Genomic DNA, 26,983 nt, shown 5'->3' with positions numbered 1-26,983 from the left:
AGTAAGAAGTAGATAAACAGTAAATATTTACATGCTGCTGCTGCAGCATCGCCTAGATTCTATAAGAACCGAGCTTCGTATGAACCCAAAGTGGAGGTTTCATGTTTGGGCTCATATTAACGGCCTCATCGAAAAGGACATTGATAGAATATGGTAATCACGAGAATATGATTGTGTTGATAGGAATTATTCCGCACTATTTAAACCAACACAAGTTTAAAAAGTATGAAATAAAATAAAATTAAGAAATTAAAAAAAAAACCCCGCCAAACCACTTTAAAAAGTAATGAATTAACATTAACTACCTTTAAGTTCAAATAATTCCTAACTTGTGTAAAGTAATATTTTAGTCCATAATTGTTGTCAAGGTGTGTCGGGGGACCGCTTGTGTAGATGTTTTGTGACCGCTTGTGATTTCACATAACAAGTTTTAAGGATCAATTCACAGCGAACTGAATCGAGATAATCAGCGACTTGGCGATTATAGGTTGAGTTTACTTGGCGGTCCCCCCACACACCTTGACAACAATTATGGACTAAAATATTACTTTATACAAGTTAGGAATTATTTGAACTTAAAGGTAGTTTATATTATTTCATTACTTTTTAAAGTTGTTTGGCGGCTTTTTTTTTTAAATTTCTTAATTTAATTTTATATTTTAAATGTAGGTACTTTGTGTAATGTTCAAATTTTTGTTGAATAAACGTTTATTTATTTAAGTATTTATTTTATTTATCAATGCTCTTTACGCTGCAGCTAATAGTGAACAATATGGCGTAACAGCGGTTCCCGCATTATAGCACGAAAGTAAAGGTCGTAACTCCCAAAACTGTTTTTGATGATAACTTAAAAATTAAATACAACTAGAGATCGCCCATTGGTCGAAATTCGACCTTAGTTTCAATGACATTAGAACTACTACCTATATTTTGTAAAAATATATTGACTTTATCATATTTTTTTCAACTCCTGTCTCTGGGGCTCAGCTGATCTCAGACTGGCCGTGTAAGCATGTCTAATAGTATCTAAGATTCAATAAAAAAAACTATAATCCATTTTCAATTTGTCAACCTGTTGTCAACAGACTTCAACCATAAATAAAAGAGTATTATAATTCGTATGTATAGGCTTCTCACTCAAAAATCTGTCATTTTCCTAATGTGTGTGTTGTAGTGTGTGTAATGTTTTATTTGTTAAAATAATGTATGATAAAAGCATAATTTCACAATAATATTAGCTCGATGCACTCCTTCACCATATAAACTATAACTGTGCAAAATTTCATTCACCTACGTTTCCCCATTTTTCGTCAAAAGGGATGCAAAGTTTTTGGCTCACGTATTAATATATAGATACTAATATTTCCTTTAGCCATTATTTTATAAAGTGTGTGATTGTAGTAGTGCAAGTTATTTAATGATAGTAAGTAGCAGTGGCGAAGGGTGAATATTTTCGGAAGGGAAGCCGGAGTAAAAAATCTACTTACCAAAACGCTCAGCACTGATGTTCAACAATGTTCGAGTTTCAAGTTTGATAATGATACCTTTGAAAAATGCTTTCTGAGTTAAGTTGTATGCGTGACGGCACATGCGGTCATTCAAAACTAAGTTTCCTTCGACAGCAAATAATCTGTCAGACAACAGTCTCAGCTGTACGAGTCACAATTAAGAAATCACAATACAAATTAATTTAAATTCGCGACACTGCATTCTTCTTAACGCTAAAACAAATAACATTCGACATTTAAACACAAAACAAACAAGTTGTTTACAAACACTCATCCGCCATTTGACTCATAACAATTTTACTTCATGAAGTTCATCTTTCTCGCTCGCACTTGTGCGTTGCTAATTAACCTTTCTCCGTAATAACTCGCCGAGTATCGGCTTATTTCCGAGTATATTGGCGCGTGGTAGAACGAGACAGAACATGACGATCAGTTCACAGGAATGAAAAGGACAGATGCTTACTATGAAATATCGTTGTATGAAGAAATAACCCGCTAATTTATCGGCTTCTATCGTAGACGGCCTGCACGTTGCATTGCCTATATAAATTTGTGGGCGATTAATTATCAATTCAAACTATTTCAAGTGAGAGAAAAATTTATTGCTTATAAAATTTTGTAGGCGTTTAGTGAATTCAAAGTTTTTTTAAGTATGTAAAATATTTATTAGATAAAAATGTATTTGGCCCATAGATTCGATTTTCCAAAAGGGAAGCCGACGGGAATCGGGTTATATGGACTCTTCGCCACTGTTAAGTAGTAACTCAATAAGTGTAACAGAATATTTGTTGAAAAGCCCAGAAAGATGGATTATTTCGAAAAAAATAACTGTCGAGTCCAAATAATTGAATAAATATACAATCTATACTAATATTATAAATGCGAAAGTATCTCTGTCTGTCTGTCTGTCTGTCTCGCTTTCACGCCAAAACTACCGAACCAATTGTAATGAAATTTTGTATACAGATAGTCTAAAGCCTTAGAAAGGACATAGGCTACTTTTTTACTGGAAGAAAGGGTTGTAAGGGGGTGAAAATACGAAAATTTGTTCAAATTAAGTTAGTTCCAAAAATTCATACTAGATGGCTCCGTGTGTCTCTTACATCGCGCTAACGCTTGCCCAACATCTTTCTATAAAAGGTGGTATCATCTTTCATTTGAATTTCGATTTTTTATAAGCCAGTACTTTATTTTATATACAGTGAGGTAACCTTAAACCTATCAATGATAAATAGTTTATGGGTAAAGTTGTGTAATTGGGGGGCTACATTATAAGCTTTAAAATTTGGCATAAAATATAAATATTTAATTTAAAAAAATGAAATATTATGTGCACACTGCACAGCTGCACAGCTGTTTTGATTTAAGGGGTACCAGGGTTTTTTTTATAAAAGCTTTTGACACCAATTTTGTTGACGTCGCGCGCTATAAACTGAAGTCCACGCGGACGAAGTCGCGGGCAACAGCTAGTCTAATATATAAAATTCTCGTGTCACAATTTTCGTTGTCATACTCCTCCGAAACGGCTTGACCGATTCTCATGAAATTTTGTGAGCATATTGAGTAGGTCTGAGAATCGGCCAACATCTATTTTTCATACCAAAAAAAAAATGTATATGGCAAAACAACGTTTGCCGGGACAGCTAGTGATTAAATAAATATTAATTTCATTTAAGTCAAGCGTCTTCCGGGATCGTAATACTTATTAGAAAACACAGCAAAATTTGGCAGCCTGCTCTTAATTGTTCAGTTTGTCTGGTTGGGCATTGAACCTCATTATTTATCACATATTATTTAATTCGTAACATTTGTTCGAACTTTAGTCCCGCTGTTTATCTCGGCGCGGCGGTCCGGTCATTATGAAAGCTCTGGAGTGCGGTGTCGCAAGTGACGAGTATGGGCATCGCCTCTCGCGCAGGGCGGCCGCTGACTAATACCGCTCACCGAATTAGATACGATTATATACTTAACTGCACCATTATACCGACCGATCGCCTAACACCATTCTTTATGGTGTTGGCTTGGTGCACGACAGAATATAATTTTAGCGAGAGTTGATACAATTCTCTCGGTAAATATTCGTTTTAAAAATTTGTAAAGCACTCGTGGAATTCCTTTGGGTAGTACAGTTGTTGTGTTCATAAACTGACCGGTGCATTGTTTGTTTTCAGTATGGCAGCGATGAATTCGGTCACGACTCGCCCAGCCGGTACGCGTCGCCGAAAGGCGCGGGCGCGTCGGCCGGCTACCAGGAGCCGTACTACGGCGGCGAGTGGGGGGGCGGGTACTACCAGCCGCCGCCGCCCTACCACCACGACCCGTACGCGCCGGCGCTGGCGGGCGACGCGGCCGCGCCCGGCGGCGCCGAGCTGCCGCTCCCGCCCATGTCCTCCTTCCGCGCCGCCGCCCCCGTGCACTCGCCTACCGACCCCATGATCGTCGCCAAGCCGCCCATGCAGCCAGTGAGTATACGCTTCGCAGACTTCTCTCGCTACGCAGTTTTCTAATCTCGCGAATCGACGAGACAGCTTGCGAGCTCGCGCTCTACTTGTCCAGCGACGAAGCTCGGGAGAGATCTTCAATTCGACCACACTGCTTATATTGCTCGACAATTTTTCATTTTGCTATGTAGTGTATAATGGATAAAATGACGAGAAATATTAACGACGAAATAGCTTTTTAAGTGATAGCGACATAATAAATAAATAAACTTAAGATTGGTAAAACTGTCGGCGAGACAGAGCAAAGGGCTAAGACTTATTTCTGTATCTGTACTAAGAAGTAGAGTGCAGTCATGTACGAGTAAGACATGACTGCATGAACGTTCCACCAATGTTGTTCGGGCAGCGTCAGTAACTCTGTACGATGTGACGTTCCAGATGTATGGCGGCGCCGGGGGCGCGGGCGGGGCGAGCACGCCGGGCGGCGCGGCGGGCGCGGGCGGGGCGGGGGGCGGTGCGGGGGAGGCGGGCAGCCTGTCGTCGTACGGCTCGTCGCCCTCCACGCCGGTGCACTCGCCGCCGCCGCTGCACGCGCGCCTCTACCCGCTCAAACACTCCCCGCACCACGCCCAGCACGCGCAGCACCATCCCCACCACAATGGACAGGTAAATACCGATCCTACGACTATGGATGGAAAGTCCCCCGACTATCCAAAGTCGGGGGACTTTGAAAACATGTGGTAACTTCGCCAGTAGTGCAAGCGAATAGCGACATATAGAAAGCATCAGCTAGTCAGGCTCAATGCAGCGTCGCGTGCTAACAACGAGTGAAATTATTAATTAATGACTAGAAAAATAATTTTAGTTTTTTCTCCAAAACTGAATGCGGGAGACGCTCATAGAGTAAACTACGTGTGTTCCAGGCCCCGACGAACTGGGTGTCGGGGGGCGTGTCGTCGCCGCCGAGCGCGTCGACGCCGCACGCGCCGCTCACCGCCGTGCCCGCCCCCCACCACCACGTCGGCGTCTTCCCGGCCCCGGTCATGGTGAGTGGCGCTCCTACACCACGCCACCACGGCACATACCGCATTACCGCATTACACGAGTCTTCTCCGAAAACTCCACACGAACCCGTCTTCTCTAGTCCCGACTCACGACATCCCACATCACACCGAGGAGTGCTCTCCTGAAACTCGCTCACACATACCTCACTTACAGTATTCTACAGCGCCGTCTTACATTGCATTACCATACGCTATCCACTATACACCAGGGAGACTTTGAGTTTGAGACTTATTTGGATCGAAACGTTAAATCATTGTAATTAAATGATATAAAATGCAGCTACCGAATTTGTTTATATAGGTAAATTCCCTCATTTAGAAGTTCAGTTTCGTGACAAAGAACAGAAAGTTTAAAATGATTATTAACGACTCGTAGCGGTACTCAAATATATAAAAATTCTGTTACCTAAAAGTAATCTTACAACCGGTATAGTAGTGTATAGTAGTAGTATACGAGCAGGGAGTTCTGCTACCTGTCATCTTCGACACTCGTGACGCCAAACTCCACCGCCACCGCCAGTGAGACGGGGGATAAGATAAGCATCGAGCAGATTAACAGATAAGGCCGTAAGCTGGACTCGTCAGTCAGTCGCTGCGCGGGCGCCGCGATAGCTGCTGTAGTAGAAATTCTCGTCAAAATGCGCACATACGAGATAAGACGAGTCCTCGACGAAAACGTGATAAGTTGTGCTGTGTGCGAAATCTAATAAGTCTCAAACGATGAACTGAGGTTACAATTAGTTACAACATTAACTGCAGCACTCGGAGACGAATATATTTTAATCAAATGAAGATTTTCACGTAAGCGCCATACATTATCGGTTAAACTTCTCATTAAATTGAAGTTTAGTCATTATTAAATGACTCCGAGCGCGGCCGTAACAATAATCTCATACACGCGACCGGCCGGCCCCCCGGGGCCGCAACACGTAGCGACTAGCGAGTGAGTGCTGTAGCCTGTAGGTGCAGTAGGACGTTTGCCGTTGTGCGCATGCCCCGCATGGATGTAACTAACTACATTTTGCTCCTCTACGTTCCCTCCGAGCCCGACGCTGACGTGATAATGTTTCGAGTGTGGGAAAATTTGGGCTTGAGATGTGAATTGTGATCAATTTAATTACAGTTGGAGTGTAGCACTAGAAACGTTCTCACCGAACTGTAGCCGAGTGCGGGCTCTGAGTCGCTTTTAATTTTTTTTTACATTTTCTTACTATATATTTTTTGACGATGCGGCAGTATATGTACGAAAATATAACGACTTGTAATCGATTAAATAATTGATGTATATTTTATAAACAATGAATTAACATTCTGATAGTCTGTCCTGTGTTGCCGCATCGTCCGTTATTGATGTTGTTTGATTTTTATTTTTGTACCAGCGAGCGGCGTGGAGCTAGAGCCTATAAGATGTTCCATACTCATTTTGCGAACGATCGACCGTAGTCGTAGTCCGTAGATTAGACATTCTATTTAAAAAATCAGCGCCTCCGCAACATGTAAATACAGCCCTCGGAAATGTTAAAAGTAAATTAGCTCACCTTTGATTACGTCGAACCGAACACGGTGATGCGAATCAAATTCTACATAATATTAAAAGTTACGAATCACCTGGTGATTCGACTGTGAACGTGACGAGGGCTGAGGCGTTGTATAGTAGTAGCGGGCCGGCTAGCTCCCGCCGCGCGCTGACCGCTGACCCGTGGCAGGGCGCGCCGGCCGAGCAGCGGCAGCTCGACGAGGCCATGGTGTTCCTCCGCGACCACAGCGACGTCGGGGTGAGTACCTGCATGTCCTCCCCACTCCGCCCCACCCCGCCCCACTAGAGAAACTATACGAACGGCCCCGCGTCGCCGACCCTCGCACTCTTCGAATACTTTCTCTACTTATTTTTTTATTTTTTATGATGACGCTAAACACTCGGCTAATTTTTAAATTTTGAAGTTCGCATGACCACAATTTTATACGAGAGTTGCAGTAATACTCGATTGAATGTAAACATGTGATGTGTACTAGTTACAGTGACGATGTGTCCGAATGACTGGAACATGCTCATATGCTTCATACGGTAGCCCGATCCGCTGGCTTGTAATATAATTACAAAAAAGATTCGCTAGTGACACACGTGCGCAACGCGTCAGTACGTACGTGCGTACATATGGGCGTGTGCACGTGCGTATATGCGTTCTTGTGTACGTGCATTTGTGCGTGCGTGCGTGTGCGTGCGAGTGGCGTTTAAAGTGTCGGTGTACGTGCAGGGCGCGCGACTTGAGGAGCGGCTGGACGACGCGATCAACGTGCTGCGCAACCACGCGGAGGCGCCCGAGCTATACCCGGCGGAGCAGCACCGTGCGCCGCTGCCGCACCTGCACGAGCCCGTCAAGATGGAGCGCCACCTGCAGCTGCCCAACACCAGTGAGTCGTAGCACTCTGTTCACGTTCTATATCTAGACTTGTAGGGAGAATTGAAATATTTTAAATTTTTAATAATTACATATTTCACACCGTTGGAAAATAAAATACTTTAGGTGTGCAAAATATTTTCTATTTGATGTAAATGTGAAAACCCTGACGGTTTAGTCTTTAGTTATTTATCTAATTTAAATAAATTATTTGACATTTTACAGAAAAACGTAAAGAGCCCCCGGACTCGGGCCTAGATTCCAAGCCGTCGTCGTCGGGCTCCGCCGACGCCCTCGCCAAACCCGGAGGCAAGCGCTCGCGTAGATAGTGAGTACCTCCCTAGAACAGAATATAAAAGTTTATAACTATTAAGTTAACTTTCTCAAAAGTGATTTGCTCTAGTAAAATATTAAATAATCTACTTAATTTATTATTGTTACTTATTTTTTAATACTTCAAAATATATTTATAATATACTTCATATCTTTGCCGTATAGTTTAACAGTTTTTATAATGTACTTACTTAATTATTTAATACACCATACGCCGCCAATGATTTTGATAAGCTACTTTCAAAGAATGTCTGCTTCTCGGTATGTGATATAATAATTATACTGTGAAACAAATACTCTTGTCAGTGTATAGTATCGAAATCGTTGGCACGTAAACGAGCTGGTGGTGCGTACGAGCGTGCGTAAGCGCGTGCGTGCTTACGTACGTGCGCTCGCGAGTGGTGTAGTGGTGTGGTGACGCGTGTGTCTGTGTGTGTAGCGTGAGTAACGTATCTGTGATGCGTCCCAGCTGCTCGTCGGCGGACGAGGACGACATGGACCCCGACGCCAAGGCCGCGCGCGAGAGAGAGCGCCGCCAGGCCAACAACGTGCGGGAGAGGTACTGCCCCACCTACACACTAACACCTCGTCTTTGTACAAACGTGCCTACACAATTCCATGCTTCTAATTCCTATGTCTTAACTCTTAACCCGATCCCAAACATTCGTCCTCATCATAAACATCATCTGACCCACGCGTCGGGCTGATGTCGTGTACTAACCGTTACTTGCAGAGCTCGGCACCAACTCGCCACAATAACCCCGGGGCGCTGCGATCAATGTCCGACGTCTTCTGTGTCTTTGTTTACTGTAGAGTGTAGGTGCCTGAAATGTTCCTATTACGTGTACGGTGTAACCATCCATTTGTAAATAAAATGTAGCCATCGGTGCTTTTGTTTGCGAGGTGTATCCTTCTCGGTCGGTGTGACTGGCCGAGCGCTAGAGCGGTTGTCGCTTGTCGCTAGCTAACATGCACTCACGAGCTAATGGTGTATCATCACTAACGACCATCAATGGCGGGGCGGGGCGGGGGTAGTCGCCGGTCGCGAGTCGCTCTCTCTCTCGCGCCGCCGTCGTCCGAGGTGAGACGTCCGTCCGAGTACGTACTTAACTATGATCGATGCGATCGAAAAGATTCTCCGCCCGAGATCCAGTTTCGATTTAAGATTAAACGGGAGTAGAATCTTCGGGGTCGCACCAGTAGTGTACGGAGACTGAGTGGTGGGTGTCGGCAGCTGCTCGTCGGCGGACGAGGGGGACGACGAGCTGGACCCGCAGGCGAAGGCGCAGCGCGAGCGCGAGCGGCGGCAGGCCAACAACGCGCGCGAGAGGTGAGCCCCTAATAGCCCCGCCCGGCCCCGCCCCGTTCATATATTCTTTTGAACGTTTCTAGAAATCTATCGAGTTCAGTTGGCCGACCGGCCGAGGACGACCCACTCGCACACCGTACCTCGTTAGTAGTGAACATATTGTGTACACTGTACATACAAACATTGCTGTGAAATTAATGAGCATTGATTACAGTGACCCCGTTGGATAATAACGGGAACAATATTACATCACACTTTTTGTTGTTCGTTTGGTCCTGATTCTTGTTTCAAAAAATATTTTGTCTACAAAGATCCAATTATTGTCAACTTCAATATTATGAGAATAAAAAATATTAAGATAAGATGCAATATTAAGGGTGAGATGGTTAAGTTTAAACCGGAAGCATATTCATATTTTACTCTTCTTTACGTTTCGCCGATGTTGGATCATAAGTATTGCAAGTGAGAATTGCGTCATTGTGTGCGCGTGTCGCAGGATACGGATACGGGACATCAACGAGGCGCTGAAGGAGCTGGGCCGCATGTGCATGACGCACCTCAAGAGCGACAAGCCGCAGACCAAGCTCGGCATCCTCAACATGGCCGTCGAGGTCATCATGACTTTGGAGCAGCAAGTGCGAGGTCAGTCGCCCGACGGTCAATATAATACTAGGTACGCCTAGTTCGCATCTCCCTGTCGTATCACTAACGTCGTGATGTTTCGTTTCAGAACGCAACCTGAACCCGAAAGCGGCGTGCCTGAAGCGGCGCGAGGAGGAGAAGGCGGAGGACGCGCCCAAGCTGCTGGCGCCGCACTACCCGCACGTGCCCGGCCTGCCGCCCGCGCCGCAATAGCGCCGCCCCCCGCCGCCGCCGCCCGCGCCCGCCTGACCGCCCCGCGCCCCGTGCCCCGCCGCCCCCTAGCCGGCTCTAGGGGGCCGGCCCGCGCGCCGACTCGCGTGTGACGTGTAAATATGTGTATGTATAGACATCACCGTGCTATATGTAGCGCAGCCGACGCGCGAACCGCGAGACGTCGTGGCCGTCGTCGCCGCCGAACTCTAATCTGGACGTCCTCCGCTTTCGCGACGACCGCTCCGCCTCTATCTTCGATTCTGCCGTCGCTTCGTCTCCTCCCGGCAGGGCGGGACGCTCGAAATATTGATCGTAGCGGAGGAGAGCGGCGGCGCCCGCGGCCGCGAGCGAGCGCGGACTATAGTGTAAGTGTGTATATTGTAGCGTAGGACCGGGCGCCCCGCGCGGCGCGTCGGACGATTGTATAGCCTAGCTCGTATAGGGAACCTAGACGATAAAATAAAAAGATATTTTAATTACGATTTTAAATTTTGCTGCCATAAGCGTTAGGTGTTAAGGTCAGCGGTCCGGAGTCCATTTTTATGGCGACATCGCTCCGTTTTGTGAACTCACCCCACGTTTTAAGCTTGACAATAATATGGAAAATGGACTTTGGATGCGGAAGCCCCGCCCCGCGGCCCGCCCGCCCCGACCCCAGCCGTGCCTCAGTTACCAAAATCCAAAGAGGTTTGCGTACCGAACTATGTAGCGGCACCGCGCTGACTTTACGTATTGTAATTAACTAGAAAACATTGTGAACTACGCTGCAAACTGAGAAGTATCCCCGCCGGCCAGTCGAGCGCAGAATACGTTATGTCGAGAGATCTACGTCCTACGAAAAGAGAATGAATTTATTCCGCCGCTACCGTCGTCGCCGATTATTTATTTATTATTATTAACTGTTATACAACGGCTCGCTCGTACAGTACGGGCGTGTAGCGGCGACTCGCGGCGGGATAGCTCTCAGCGTGCAGCGTGGTGTATCGCCCCGTGCGGGCGCGGCGGGCGCGGTCGGCCGTCGACGGCTGCTAACTTACGTCGTGTACTTATATTTTTATTTAACTCCAGTGAAATTATTTTTTACATTTTTACAGCGGCTACGTTTTTTGCGTAGATTATTTTTTACTATTATTATTATTTAATTCGGTAGCTACTCGTCGTTTTGTACTTACGCGGCGGGCGGGGGCGGCCGGGCGGGGCGCGCCGGCGGCGGGCGTGCTGCACGCGTCTGATTGGACTCGCCCCCTCCACCTCCCCCCGGCCGCCGTCGCCCGCCCGCTATTGTATTATTTTTATATGTAATATTTATGAGATGAATTTAAATCGCGTATAAATTATCAGTCGGGTCGAATGAATAGCTTTAAGCTAGCCAAAAGATTATCAGTATTTAGTGAGTCAGGAACGTGCCGACCTCGGAGACTGTAAATATCGATATTTAACGCTCAATACGTTCATTTGTTTGTAGTTGCATTTCGATTATCGTGTAATGTGGTCGCGGAGGAGGGGGCGGCTGGGCGGGGTACGGCAGTGCGCGCCGCACGAGGTACCGCGCCGCCAGCCGCCGCCCTCGCCTGTATTATATAGGGAGTGAGGTTGATTTTTGACTGTTTTGTTCGTCGAATGAGATTTTGCGAATAGCGGCCCGCTCGAATCCGTGCGAAAAGGGAGTTGAAATATTTTTGTTTAGTATTGTATCGTTAGACGTAAGACACTTATTTCGCTTAGTTTAGTTGACATTTTCTTCCATTTAGCGTTATATTTAAGTTGTTTTCCCCTGGCGGGCGCGGCACGGGCGGCGTGGGGGGGGCAGGGAGGCCGCCGCGCCGCGCTCGCCGCTCGAGGCTCGTTTCCATTTCGTTCCCGATCACACGCCGACCACTTGTATAGCGTCTGATTTCAACAAATGCATAGAATAAATGATCGATGATTATGAGAAAATTATAATTATAAAAATGAATAATATTAATTAAATATAAATGTGCCATTCATTTTGCTAACGTTGTGTTTTATTTCTTTCTTGAGCGATGACAGTATGACCCTGATTAATGCAGTTTACATTTTACAAAATATTAGATATTTTGAGCATGACTACAACCAAATTTTAACAATTATTATTTTTAACAAAAAATTAAAACCGACTTCCAGGGTAAAAATAATAATTTATAATGAACAAAAAAGTATTAAATAATTTAATAATTGTTACTCTTTGAAGTATCAGCTAATAATACTGAGTTCTATGACAAAATATTTTTTATATTTAAAACTGGTACCGACTTCAAAATAATGAAGATATTGTGAACAGAAATAGTTGAGGTTTAGGAGAATTATGCCTAAGGCACTTCAAAGAGTAAGAGTTATTAAATTATTTAATACTTTTTTGTTCATTATAAATTATTATTGTTTTTACCCTGGAAGTCGGTTTTTATTTTTTGTTAATAATAATAATTTCACTCTTTTTAGTCATTAATAAGTTTTCCTGTACAGACTAATGTGTTATGCTTAGTGACTTTGGATCCAAGATACACTTTCATGATGTGAGAACTCATTGTCTGAGATCACTACCACTTCAGAATTGCTTAAGCAACTCCAAGCATATACCACTGTATAATATGCTTGGCGTTAATCAAGCAATGATAAAATTAATGTTCTTACGCCTGTCTTTAAAGGCTCTAAAGTTCTGTTCAGTGACTTTCTTTCCATCATTACACTAATGAAAACTCATCAGCTCAACATAATATAATATTATGCTCAAATATAACTATAATCGTCCGTATAAATTTTAAGGAGATTAGCATACCTCAAAGATCTCATGATCAAATTGCTAACTTGGTAACCTAAACACCAAGGTCAAATCATTTACATTGAATTAACATTATAATTTTTTAAATCGTTCGACAAATTTGGGTTTTGATCTTAAAGACGATTAAAAGTACCAATAATAGGGTTATAATTAGATAATTCATGGTCACTGGTCACTGGTGGTAGTGATGATGATGATGATGAATGTAACTTGCATAGTAGCATATTATGCTTTCAGTTCTTAAACCAACTCCGAAAGCCGCAAACTTGTATTTATAAGGAATCCGGAGTTATCTTAGCACCTTCGGAACCATGGTCTATCTAATTGCAAAATCTTGCTTTTTAGTAGCATATGCTTAGGATACTTCTCATATAATCGAAATCACTATATGTTTCCATATAAATTTTGAGGAGTTCCGTCGATTACTCATGGATGTATGGTGTAGTGGTGGTGATGATGATGATTAATTGAATTTGCATAGTAGTTTGCTTTCAGTTCTTAAGACAACGCCGAAACCCCCAAATATGTATCTATAAGGAGTAAGGAGTTCTGTTCACCACCTTCGAATCATGGTGTATTCTGGTGCAAAATCTTACTTTCTGGTAACATATGCCTGAAATACTTCATATGAAACCAAAAACACCATATGTTTCCATTTGAATTTTTAGGAGTTCCCTCGATTACTCATGGATCCCATCATCAGGTCACCACTTTTGTGAAATTGGGACCAAATTGGAGTGAAACCTAATTAACAAAACAAAAATTTTGAAAATCGGTTCACGGTGGAGTAATCATTGAACATACATGAAAAAAAAACATCCACAGCCGAACGTATAACCTCCTCGTTTTTGGAAGTCGGTTAATAAGCGGTAGATGGGAAAGAGACTGACGTAAACATACATGCATACATTTGATGGGGTTGTAAACAGTACGTATATTGGGACCGGTAAGCAACTGGCGCATTAAAAAAAACGTATGCGATATTTTTAACCAACAAAAGATTGCGATATATTCTGTCAAACGTCCGTTGCATTGCCTTATCAAAATACATAAATCACCCTGCTGATTGCCGTGCATCTTGTAAAGGTACCCCACATTGGTAACTCTCGTCAGAACACGCCTCCTTCATCATCATCCCCCGCCACTCTGCCCCGCGCCAGCCAGCATGGGCGGGGGGGGGGGGATGATGTGGCGGTACCCACAATGAGCGCCACAATCCTGATTCCTGCATCGCGCTAACGAAGTTTTCTAAGAGCGTCGGTACATTATATACTAGTGATGTAACGAATGTTGGATTTTTCAGATTCGCGAACGCGAATGCGATTGCGAATATTTATCTTCAACATTCGCGAATGCGAATATTTTAAAATTTCAAAAAAAGTGCGCGTAAAATGTTCGACAGGTTTGAGGTTTCGTGTCGGCTATGTTTAAATTGAACATAACCGAACCGATATTGCTTATAGTCTGTCAAGAAAGTGAAGAAATTAAAAAGTGGCAACATCGTAGTGTCATCCCATTTTTCTTAGATTGATTTAAAAGGGAAAGACACTAAGATGTTGCCACTTTTTATTTTTCTTCACTTTCTTGACAGACTATAATTGAATAAATTTAGTCACAGAAAGTTCATTCTAAAAGTTTTGTTTTGTTTTGAGGTTAGTTTTATGTTTCAAGTAAGTAATTGTTTAGTTTTTTAGTAAATAGAAATTGTAAACTTTATTTAAGAATGATAGTAAAGTACTTAATAATATACTACTAAATGAATGCAAACCTTACATAGTTGTAACAAGGCTGATTAATGTTAGATTTGATAAGATCTCTGAAGTTATTTTTTCATAAATGACTAATGAGGCTTTAATTTACAATGTAGAAGTATGATTTAATAAAAATATCTAAGTGTTATCTATTGTATTATTATATTATTTCAAATGCATGCATATAATAATTTCCTTTTTGATTATTAAAACATTCGCTAAATATTCGCATAATTTTTGCGAATGCGAATGCGAATATTGAAAAATACGCGGATATTCGCGAATGCGAATATCATTTACATCACTATTATATACGAGTTACGACAGATGAATCAATCACCGAGCTAACAACTCGATCGGTGGCAAGCTCTTTGCGGCAGCCACGCATATACCCCACAAGCTCTTTTTAGGGTTCCGTACCCAAAGGGTAAAAACGGGACCCTATTATTAAGACTTCGTTGTCTGTCCGTCTGTCTCCAGGCTGTATTTCAAGAACCGCTATAACAGCTAGAGTTATGAAATTTTCGCAGTTTGTGTATATCTGTTGCCGCTATAACAACAAATACTGAAGACAAAATAAAAATAATATTTAAGGGGGGCTCCTATACAACAAACGTTATTTTTTTTGGCCTTTTTGCTCGATACCGATGACAACAGGCAGGCAGTTGAAAGTGTCACAGAATCTTCAATTTTATGTGTACTTAATACTTTAATAATTAACTATAGTTATATGGGTGACAGTTTTCATATTCCTTGCTACGGGTTTTTTTACAAGAAAACAAAAAAATCAAAATGTTATAAATTATATTCCATCTACAAAAACAAATGTTTCCTATAATTATTGTAAATGAATAAAAACGAAAAGTTGCTAAATGCTAACTTATTAATAAGTATAAAATTATAAATATTAATTGTGAAAAATTATTGTTACGAAAACATTTGAAAAATGTCAGATGCATGAAATGGAACTTATGTCAATAGAGATTGACTCTGTTCAATCGAAATCAAATCGATAAAAAAGGGCGGCCATCTTAAATCGCCGGCACCATTGAAATGTCAGTACGAAATCGATAATTTCGATTGCAATTCCTTTACGAAGTGATTCGATATTTTTAAATTATCGATAAATTTTTGTTAGGTAACTTCCCTACTATTGTCAATTATAATGTGTCACGCATATCATCATAAAACGCACAAACTATAGCTATTTGACTATTCTTGTTGTACGCTGTACTTCGAAAATCAGTTTCAGTTGTTTAATAAAACGTAGTGATTATATTCTCTTTGCTGTTTAGTATTTTTTGTCAGCATATTTTCCCATGGAACTGACGAGGACAACACAAGAACAGCTTAATGCACTGTTTAAATATTCTTAGTAGAACGAATTTCTTTTATCACAATTCTGGCCCGTATATTACGAAATAAATTACGAATGTATGTCGTTTTCGTATCAATGTCGAGGAATTATAAAAATACTGCATTACATTTATCCAACAAAAGCATAATTTAAACATGTAAAATATGTAGGTATTATTTTGTAATAGCTAGGTAGAGTAGGGCGCCGTGACAAAATATAGAGACGTGTAACTGTGCCGTAGGCTGAAAAGATTGGGAACCCCTGAGCTAGGAAGTATAATGAAACAGCAAATTATACAGTAACGCATATAATAATGTATATCATGATCTGCAAGTGCACGATGTTCACCGTCTGTCCGTCTTGCCGACGCCGCGTTTGCCGGCGAACAGATGTTTGGGCATCTTGGTGCCGATGAAGCGGTCGGCCTCGCCCTTCAGACCCATCTTCTTGGTCTTCTTCGAGATGGCCACGTGCGCCATCTTCTTCGCCTTCCTTTGCATCTGAAAACAAAACGAACGTTCATTATAAAATGTAATTTTACGAGTGATTTTAATTAATTAAATTTTTATTGTGAGTAAATACCAAAGCGACAACGTCTGCACCGCTGCATCGGCGTATGGGCCTCGATGATTAACATTTTTATACTTATACTAGCTGTCCCGGCAAACGTTTCTTTGCCATATAAAGTATTTCGCCCATATTATTTTATTGAAGTGACTAAATAAGTATATCACCATGGCAACGTCCATCGCTATCCCGTCACACAAACAATGGTCGCCGTCAGTCTCGAGTTGTAATAATATACTATTATTTATTCAACAAATGCCCTTATCAATATAAAAAGTACCCAGTAGCCGATTCTCCGACCCACTGAATATGAATATAAAATTTGGTTAAAATCAGTAAAGCCGTTTCGGAGGAGTACGCGGCCTAACATTGTGATTTGTGACACGAGTATTTTATATAGAAGATATTAACTACTCTCATAACGATAATAAGGCATTCAAAATTTGATGTTAAAAACTTTTTACCCATTTCTGGGTTCCGTGTAGTTAAGTACCATCGAAGCTATTCATTCAAAGACAGTTGACGACCTGCGCTATTAGGTCGAGTTATGTCAATTCAATACAGTCCAACAAAATTGAAATTTGAAAAAAAAAAAGCTCATCCGCCTTGTAAACTTTTTATAATAAGCCGCGTCTCCACTAGGCAACATTTAGCGCGCGACACGTGAAGCTCAACATGCACGGCAACGCTGCACAACAGTGCGCGATGTTGCCAGCTGACGTCACGCGCGGCTTGTTGTTTGTTTAAAGAGAATTGCATCAATTGTTGTCGAGTGGAGATGCGCGCAACAATGTCCGTAGTGTGGTCTAACGAACAAGTGCTCAAATTATGCGAATTGTACCAAAACTATGAACGTTTGTGGGATACTGCTCACATATACTATAAAAAAAATTATAACCACTGCCACTGAATTCAACACAAGTTCCTCTGGCGACACGTTGGCGACGACTGACGTAAAGTAGATGCGTAGACAGACAAAGTTTTTCATCAAAAGTCCCGCGCTGTCTTTCAACATGTTGGGCAACTTGTTGTCAAACATGTTGCGCGTGAATTGATGCTTAAGCCGAGTCTCCACTAGGCAACATTTAGCGCGCGACACGTGACGCTCAACATGTACGGCAACGCTGCACAACAGCGCGCGATGTTGCCAGCTGACGCGCAACATGACGCGCGGCTTGTTGTTTGTTTAAAGAGAATTGCATCAATTGTCGTCAAGTGGAGACGCGCGCAACAATGTCCGTAGTGTGGTCTAACGAACAAGTGCTCAAATTAAGCGAACTGTACCAAAACTATGAACGTCTATGGGATACTGCTCACAGATACTATAAAAAAATTATAACCACTGCCACTAAAATCAACACAAGTTCTTCTGGCGACACGTTGGCGACGGCTGACGTAAAGTAGATGCGTAGACAGACAACGTTTTTCTTCAAAAGTCCCGCGCTGACTTTCAACATGTTGGGCATCTTGTTGTCAAACATGTTGCGCGTGAATTGATGCTTAGTGGAAACGAGGCTATAATCACGGCACGACCGAGTCGTTAAATTCTGTGTTCGGATATCGTCGGTTTCACATCGTCTGTGTCTTTCAAAACGAGGACTGTCGAGCACTATCGGCCGGTGTGCGTTAGAGGGAAATGTACGGTCAGACTTTAGTTGGAGTATATTTGTCGTGCTTCCAAGGTAGCAAAATAGTATACTAACAGCGACGTCCTTGACTCCCTGCGTGTCTCTGGCGGGGCGGGAGACGGAGCGGGCGCGCGACTCGGAGGCGTCGAGGCGCGCGCGCTTGGCCGGCGCCGCTGACTGCGAGCGCGACCGCGACCGGTCCGCGCGCGTGAAGTGCGCCGACTTCGTCTCCGACATGTCCACACCTGCACACAAACGTTATATAAACACCTCACTTACCCCATGGATATAACACGGGACCCTATTGCTGAACCCTAACAGTCTGTCCGTCTATTTGTTAAGTTGCGTCTAATACAGTCGAAACTTTAACACATTATGTAAATTTACAAAAAGGAATACGATTTAACTAGATGTTGCTCGCTTTTAAACTTCTTCACGCAGAAATTCGTTCATCGCGCGTTCACGTACGTTTGGTGCAATGCAGAGCGATTAAACATTTTCCAGGCTACAAAGAGTATATTAAACTAGTTTCCAGATATAATACAATAGCCAGTGAGGTCGTGTACCGAGTTTCTCCATCTCGTCTCGCAGCTTGTCGGCGGTGCGGTCGCGGCCGCGCGCGCGGGACGTGCGCGGCATCACGGGCTTGGTCGACTGCTTGCGGAGGAGCGACTCGTCCTTCAGCACCGCCTTCTTGTTGCTGGAATGACATGTTCATGTTACGTTAAATGCCTGATATCGAAACTGAACATAACCGTAAATCTATAGCGAGTATTATAGTACTTTGACAAAAAAAAATACCCACAGCCTCCTCGTTTTTGGAAGTCGGTTAATAAAATCCTCATATAGTTTAAAACTTGCAAAACCTAGGTTAATTTGTAGTCGGACGAGAGAGATGATTAGATTCAAAGTGAAGTTTGTAAGTAGGTCTGAGGTTTTTAAGGAAAAGAACTTTATAGAAACAGTATTACACGTTTAATCACGTCCGTAAATAGACCGCAAAATGTGCAAAGTACTCAATAGTCTGTATGGCTGTGTGTTGTCGAATATCTAAATGTTTGGGCCGGGGACGTACCGTATCTGCCTGGCGAGGTCTCTGATCTCTCGCATGGTCTCGTCGAGCTCGATCTTGGGCACGGCGTACATGCCGCCGGCCTCGCGCAGCGCCTCGTCGCGCTCCAGCTCGGCCAGCTTGTCGAATATCTCGGGGTCGATGTAGTCGGCCACGTTGTGACCTTCCCAGAACTCCGGGATGGCGTCGTGACGCTCCTCCTCCGCGATATCGCTGTAGTTCTTCTTTAGGTCTGCATAATATTGTTACAATAGTTAGGGCCTGTTTCACCACTTCCTGGTAAGTGCCGTATAGGCTATCCACCACTTAAATTGACAGATCAAGTATGGAAAATCTGTCAAAAAAGCTGTGAATAGCCTATTCGGCACTATATCAGAAAGTGGTGAAACAGTCCTTTAGTCATCTGTTTTTGAAGAGTAATATTGAATCAGATTGCAAGTTTTTGAAACCTACTAAACGGATGGAGATAAAAGTAAAAATTAAATATAATACTACAAGCTAGAATAGTGAATGTTGAACACTCAATATGTTACCTATTATACAATACATTATTACTAACTAGATGTTTCTGGAGAATGCAGATAACGATCGCAGATACGTAATATTGAGCATCATTGGTATTATTATAGTATACATTGCTTTACTAATATTTTAGTGTATGTTTATTGTGTATTGTGTAAACACTGACCGAGCACGTAGTCGTCGCCCTGCTCCAGCTCTATCTCGCGCTCGAGCTTGCGTTTGCGCGCCTCGCGCTCCGCCTTCTGCTGGCGCTTGGCGAGCACGGCGGGCGGCAGCACCGGCGGCCGCTCGCGACCGTCGCGCGGCGCCGGCATCGACACGTGCAGGCGGTTCAGGATGCCGTCCACCTGGCGCCATACGTTTCGTGATATTACACATAAAGTATGTAAGTTCAAACATTAACATGAGGCCGTACTAAGCGATATTGTATATCCATATTACTGACGTTTGTAAAACGTCTCGACTAGTACTATAGCTACAAAATTTATAAGAACAACTAGATGTTGCCCGCAACTCTGTTGCGCCATAATTCGTTTATCGCGCAGGAACCGTACATTTTTTCCCGGGACTCTAAAGTATCACCATACCAAATTTCATCAAAAACTACAACACCATCATTGAACTATTATTACTACGTATAGAAAAGATGGCGCGAAAATCTATGCCCCAACTACTAGTTATAGAATACGATATCACCGTGACAGAAGCGACAATTTTACATGAAGTGACATTTTGAGTCGATGCCAGCCAGCTTCAACACACAGCGCTGTGTCGTTTCTATACGTAGTAATAACAGTTGAATGAACACCACAAAACCAGCAGCGAACCCCACCTTCTTAGTGCGCATCTTCTCTGTGACGCGGTGTCCGAGCAGCCGCTCGCACGCCTCGATCTTCACCTCCTGCACGCCCACCTCGGTCACCGTCGACATGCGCAGCACCGGCACGCTCCGCAGCTCAGAGTTGCTGTCCGCGCTGAACATACAATGAATACTTCAAACTCACTGACCTCTATAATACACTGGACAGGCGATCGCTATCAATAAAATGTTCCTATTTGAAAGTCGCCATATTGGCGCTGATTGCTATGTGAAAGCAGTAGTGAGTGTACTTGGAACTATTATTTTGCAAATGGGGGTTGTAATTTTCTATGTAATTAGTTCACAGTACGCTCACCGCGGCGCTTCAAATCGGCACAAAAAATAGCTGTCATTTTGTACGGCATAGCCTGCGGGGCTAAAATGGTCACATTTAGCAATTCCTCTCAATCAATTCAGCAAATGAATTGTCAAAACTCTCAAACTGACAAATGTCAAATTAGTACGGACTTGCATTTCGCGATTTTAAAAGAATGAATCATAACATGATTCATAATGTGTTTTTTCAAAGCGACCATTTTAGCTACGCTGTCCAGTGTATTATAGAGGTCAGTGTTCAAACTACACAAATAACGTGCATTTCCGTACAAAGTACACGAGTAACGAGAAGTGTTTCACAGATTCCAGCTGTGTCAGCGTTTACGAAATATAAAATTGAAAGGGAAGTAAAAGTACTGCTTTGAAATGCTTCCACTACATAATAAATCACTGGTGAAGTTTTTTTGTGCACCAGCATGAAAATTATGTTATTTATATTGTGTAGTAATTAATTTTAAAAAAAATCGGCCAAGTGCGAGTCGGTCTCGCGCACGAAAGGTTCCGTACCGTTACCGTATCGAGCGAAAGTTGGCAAAAAATAGTGTTTTTGTATGGGATATATATTATACTAGATGTCCCGCGCGGCTTCGCCCGCGTAAATTAGGAATTTTACAGAAACCGTACATTTTCCCATAAAAAATAGCTTATGTCCCTACTCCCTTCACTTGGTTTACTCTATATCTGTGTCAAATATTGCCATAAAAATTGCTCCAGTAGTTCGTAATTTCTAATATTTCCCCCGTTTTTCCCACATTTTCCTGAGTTTCTTCGGTCGTATTAGTCTTAGCGTGATAATATATAGCCTTAGTCCTTACTCGATAAATGAGCTATCTAACACTGAAATAAGTTTTTAAATCGGACCTGTACTTATATATAAGTATATATTATTTTTGATAAATTTATCAAGTACTGATAGATTAATAAGTCTCGCGACAAGCTTTTATTATCATGCAAATTGTACAATATATTGAGGAGGATTTTTGAGGATAAATTTATTTTCTTCTTTTTAGACTATTTAAATAAAAGCTTTTTTTCAAAAAGTTTTTTGTTTATAATTTATTTTTTGTTTTTTAGTTATCTCTGGCTAGATTTCTGCATGACTAAAAAGTTAATTTTCATTTAACAAAAGTGACCGGATTCAACCGGGCATTTTATGAAACCCGGTTGTCTGTCACGTCACTTCACGTCACGTCACGTGACGTCACGTAAAATCACGACACGACATAAGTCACGACACGTAACGTCACGTCACGATGAGCCCTTTCATTTGATACCCATATTGCAGAAGTGCATTATAATAACTATTCCCTTATCTTGGATGAGCCGCCATATTAGATGTAGAATGACATTACATTCGTTTTCGAGTTACTGTCAAAAAGCCCTTTCATTTAATATCCATATTGTAGGACTGCATAGAACAAAAATTATTTCGCCATCTTGGATGGTCGGCCATATTGGATTTAGAGTGATGTCACATATCATATCGTGCATGGTCATCCAAACTAAACGCGTATGCTTTCAGCTCAATCAGTTAAATATAGCTACTTCAAAATTGAGTTCCAAAATTCCACCGTAACATACATACTTACATACATACATACCGCATACATACAGAGCAAGTTAAAAATAAAAAAGAAAATAAAAGAGTATAATTTGTATGTATAGGCTTGTCACTCAAAAATCTGTCATTTTTCCTAGTAGTAGTGTTGTAGTGTGTGTAACGTTTTATTTGTTAAAAATATATATGATAAAAGCATAATTTTAAAATAATATTAGCTCGATGCACTCTTTCACCATATAAACTATAACTGTGCGAAATTTCATGCACCTACGTTTTCCCATTTTTCGTAAAAAGGATTACAAAGTTTTTCTCTCACATATTAATATATAGATATTTATATACAAGAATTGCTTGTTTAAAGATATAAGATTTTATTTTGTTTTTAGTATTTGTTGTCATAGCGGCAACAGAAATACACAATCTGTGAAAATTTCAGAAGTCTACCTATAGCAGATCTTGAGTTACAGCCAGGAGACAGATAGACAGACGGACAGACATCGAAGTCTCAGTAATAGGGTCCCGTTTTACCCTTTGGGTACAGACCCCTAATCAACATGTGTTTTGAGTTCCAATGTCATCCTCCGGGCAAATCAAAGACTAATCTAATAAGATCAACAAGCTGCTTAAGGGCGATCGAAAAACATAACCCTCCTGATGCAGTCAGGCTAAACCAATAGAATGAGCAAAACACAAAAAGATTCGACTTCAGTACTCACTTGACCAGGTTTTCCTCGGCGCAGGCGGCCTCCAGCTGCTGTATGAGGGCGCGCTTGGCGGGCGGCAGGTCTTCGGGCTGCACCACGTCCACCTTGTTGAGCACCACCACCAGCGGCTTGTTGCTGAACAGCGGCTTGATGCTGTCAAACAGCGAGATCTGCTCCTCGATGCTGTGGCCGCACTGCTCGGAGGGGTCGATGAAGTAGAGCACGGCGGCGCGCAGGTGCGCCAGCGCCGTCACCGCCTGCATCTCGATCACGTTGCGCTCCTCCAGTGGGTGGTCCAGGATGCCTGGGGTGTCTATTACCTGATAATCATCACTAAATCTATACTAATATTATAAATGCGAAAGCATCTCTGTCTGATTGTAATGAAATTTCGTACACAGAGTGTCTAAAGCCTGAGAAAGGACATAGGCTACTTTTTAACTGGGAAAAGGGGTTGTAAGGGGGTGTTTATGCGCAAATTAGTTCAAATTAAGTTCCAAAAATGCATAATAGATGGTGCTATGCGTCACCTACATCGCACAAGCACTAACTCAAGCATGTTTCTATAAGAGGTGGTAAGGATGAAGAATCCTGTCACATGTTTTTTTCACAAGTTTTAAGAAGAGAACATCAAGTTCGACCCCAGTTTTTAACCCACGGCGCAAAAAGAGGGGTGTTTTAAGCGTGACGTGTCTGCCTGTCTGTAAACATTGAAGTAAGCTTACTTAGGAAGCAACTCTGGCATGGAAATTATGCAGTAATGTAGCCTACATGGAAACGGGAACTACCGCGCGCTATAAGAGTCGCGAGCAACAGCTAGTTACTATATAATTGTAAAATTTTATGTATGATGACAGAATTTAGAAATATAATATAAAAATATACCTTTTTTAAAAGCTTTTATTTAACTTGCTCTGTATGTATGTAAGTATGTATGTTCGGGTGAAATCTTGGAACTCAATTTTGGAGTAGATATATTTAACCGATCGAGCTGAAATTTTGCAGGCACGTTTAGTTTGGATGACAATACATGATATTTTATGTGACATCACTCTAAATCCAACATGGCCAACCATCCAAGATGGCGAAATAGTTATTTTCTATGCAGTTCTACAATATGGATATTAAATGAAAGGACTTTTTGAAAGTAACTCGAAAACGAGTGTAATGTCATACTACATCCAATATGGCGTCTCATCCAAGATAGAGGTATAGTTATTTTTAATGCACTTCTGCAATATGGGTATCAAATGAAAGGGCTCATTGAGAGTAACTCGGAAACGAATGTAATGTCATTCTACATCCAATATGGCGGCTCATCTAAGATAGGGGGATATAGTTATTTTTAATGCACTTCTGCAATATGGGTATCAAATGAAATGGCTCATTGAGAGTAACTCGGAAACGAATGTAATTTCATTCCACATCTCACATCCAATATGGCGGCTCATCTAAGATAGGGGGATATAGTTATTTTAAAGCACTTCTGCAATATGGGTATCAAACAAAAAGGCTTATTAGGAGTAAATTGAAAAGTCATGTCGTGTCCTGTCATTCGTGTCGTGTCGTGTCGTGTCGTGCCGTGCCGTGCCGGGTCGGGTCGGTTCGGGTCGGGTCGGGTCGGGTCGGGTCGGGTCGACCATTCGGGCATTACAAATTTAATTTTTTAGTCGTAAAATTAAGTCTTATTTCTTAAAGAGTTAATAAAAAAAGGAGACCTAAGAAATCTAGTCAGAGATTTAACTAAAAAACAAAAAATAAATTATAGGCAAAAAACTTTTTGAAAAAAAGCTTTTATTTAAATACTTTAAAAAGAAGAAAATAAATTTCCCCTTAAAAATTGTAACTAATAAAAAGTTATAACCTCAATATATTATACAATTTGCATGATAATAAAAGCTTGTCGCGTTTTTTGCTTATAATTTTTTTATTTATGAATAAATATTTACTCCTAGAACTAGCTATAAAAAAATATATTTAGAATGGACAACAAAACAGGTACACACCTGCCATCTCAAGTACTTGTAGTCTGTGTGGCCGACATACAGACTCTTTGTTGTGAATGCATAAGGTTGGACCTCGACATCTGCTCTAGTTATCTGTAATAAATGTTAGTTATTATTATTTTTTGTTGAAAATAAAATTAAAATTATAAAGAACATACAACAACACAAAACAGAAAATTACCTTGTTGATGAAACTTGATTTACCGACGTTTGGAAAACCACAGATAATAATAGTTCTAGTGTATGGATCTATTGACGGTAGCCTAGCCAAGTGTTGCCGGACCTGGAAACAGAATGTCTGAATCTGAATGTCTGAATCTTTTTGTAAAATAATAAAATGTATTAAAGTCTTGTAATTGTGAAAATAATGATAATTTATCACTTTTATCAGGTTTAAAATAATTATGTTCATTTATATCAATTTATTGTTTAAAAGAATAAGGTAAGGAGTCTAGTCTATAGACGTTGTCAAAGTCTAATGTTTTGGCTTCTTCTTTATCAATGTTGAGGATACATACTATATCCATGCAATACTTATTATCTCTCGTCATATTAAGAACCTATGTTTACATTGCCAAATGTTACCTGTTCAAGATATGTGAGGTTAGCAGCCTGACGCTTCATGATGGTAGCCATGCGACCGAGCGCTGCTCTTTTCAGCTGTTTGCAGCGATACAGGGAGTCTCCAAACTTGAGTAGCCGCACATAATCCTTGGCCACACTGTAACATTTGTGAATTTCGCAATGTTACAAACTTAAGCTAACATTATGAAATTGTGGCACAAAATAATAAACTATCTTACCCATAAACATAGGTAAGTATGGGTTTGGTATTTTTGGGTAAAAAACAAGAACTTCAAATACTTTTAACTTTATAATAAAACATGATATTTTAAAGATATTTGGTTGGCTAAAACTATTTGCATTTCATTGTTTATTATGGTTGTGAAACCTTTTAACTATACCTGCTTTATACACAATTCTACAAAACATAACTTACTTGTCTATTAGATGTCTTGCTGTATTAAGTTGTCCGAGACCCAATTTATAATGGTCCTTATCATAGAGTACATTCATCAAGTCAGCGTAGAATGGGTGCACATCGTCGAGTTTTGGGAACTCCTGAAAAGGTACATTATATTATAATAAGTAATATAGAAAAAAATTGTTTATTTTTACATTTTTTGAAATGTAACTGGAGTCTGCAAAATTCATCCTTTCAAAGCGTGTAAAAACAATAAAATAACTGAAAAGTCATATAGCTCACCTGTATTATTCTCGAGAGCCTATCATGAAAATTTTGTTGCGTAAACTTTACTTTCCTCATATAAAATGCTCGTATACGAGTAATTTTGTAGTGTTTGTGCACAACTGTAGGCGTCTTCCGTTGTGTTTTTGAAAGAATTATATCGATAAAGTCCTAGAAATAAATAAAACATAGGTTATAAAATTGATACGTACTTAACTAAAACATTTGAAAATTATGATTCTAATAGAACTTACCTTGGCCGTGGGGACCACAGCTATCTTTTTAAAGTTGTATAAACTCATTTTGAGGTTTTTACTACATTAGATTTTAATTAAATCTAATATTATTATCGTTCCACACGTAAACACGTGTAGAAATCACAGTGAAAAGACATTTCACATTTGGCATATTGGCATTTGACATATTAACCATAGATTATTTTTTTTTAATTCGTCCCAGTCGGGACAGGCAAAAGGAGCGTTGCCCATACAGCCATTTCTATGTTTTCTCTATTTAATGAATGATAGTAAAGGCCGAAGCCAATTCTTTTATATTTAACAATCCTTAAATTCATAAAGATTTTCCTAAAATTGTGTTAGTGGGGTTTTTAATGTGTAATATTGGTAGGATATAAACCATTAGATATTCGTTATCGTGCACAA

General features: G+C 41.3%; 2 protein-coding genes across 9 annotated transcripts in view; one reads left to right on the top strand and one right to left on the bottom strand.

The window, feature by feature from the left end:
• The window catches only part of LOC121738636 (transcription factor 12), a 91,440-nt gene extending 80,858 nt beyond the window's left edge, over window positions 1-10,582 (top strand). For 5 of the 8 annotated variants that reach the window (XM_042130888.1, XM_042130881.1, XM_042130849.1 and 2 more), the window contains 9 exons: window positions 3,680-3,970; window positions 4,388-4,615; window positions 4,873-4,995; window positions 6,720-6,788; window positions 7,269-7,425; window positions 7,638-7,740; window positions 8,185-8,304; window positions 9,551-9,696; window positions 9,785-10,582. In XM_042130888.1, the coding sequence (XP_041986822.1) occupies window positions 3,680-3,970; window positions 4,388-4,615; window positions 4,873-4,995; window positions 6,720-6,788; window positions 7,269-7,425; window positions 7,638-7,740; window positions 8,185-8,304; window positions 9,551-9,696; window positions 9,785-9,909 (1,362 nt within the window). In that variant the 3' untranslated portion in view covers window positions 9,910-10,582. Of the gene's footprint in view, window positions 1-3,679; window positions 3,971-4,387; window positions 4,616-4,872; window positions 4,996-6,719; window positions 6,789-7,268; window positions 7,426-7,637; window positions 7,741-8,184; window positions 8,305-8,979; window positions 9,076-9,550; window positions 9,697-9,784 lie in introns of all 8 variants that reach the window. The other 3 variants (XM_042130856.1, XM_042130865.1, XM_042130872.1) reach the window with 3 other exon arrangements.
• Window positions 10,583-16,111: 5,529 nt separating this feature from the next.
• Window positions 16,112-26,707, bottom strand: LOC121738629 (nucleolar GTP-binding protein 1). The gene is made up of 13 exons (XM_042130820.1): window positions 26,576-26,707; window positions 26,340-26,492; window positions 26,073-26,194; window positions 25,658-25,793; window positions 25,254-25,355; window positions 25,073-25,165; window positions 23,079-23,386; window positions 20,439-20,580; window positions 19,773-19,953; window positions 19,088-19,316; window positions 18,579-18,712; window positions 18,088-18,257; window positions 16,112-16,317 (listed from the first exon to the last, which is right to left on the bottom strand). Exons 1-13 carry the CDS (start codon window positions 26,621-26,623, stop codon window positions 16,162-16,164), a joined length of 1,974 nt encoding a protein of 657 aa, XP_041986754.1. The 5' UTR covers window positions 26,624-26,707; the 3' UTR covers window positions 16,112-16,161.
• Window positions 26,708-26,983: the final 276 nt, after the last annotated feature.

This window comes from Aricia agestis, chromosome 2, assembly GCF_905147365.1.
Source record: "Aricia agestis chromosome 2, ilAriAges1.1, whole genome shotgun sequence".
In the NCBI taxonomy this organism is placed as follows: Eukaryota; Metazoa; Arthropoda; class Insecta; order Lepidoptera; family Lycaenidae; genus Aricia; species Aricia agestis.
Note: the sequence above shows the minus strand (reverse complement) of the source record. Positions and strands in the feature narration are given on the sequence as shown.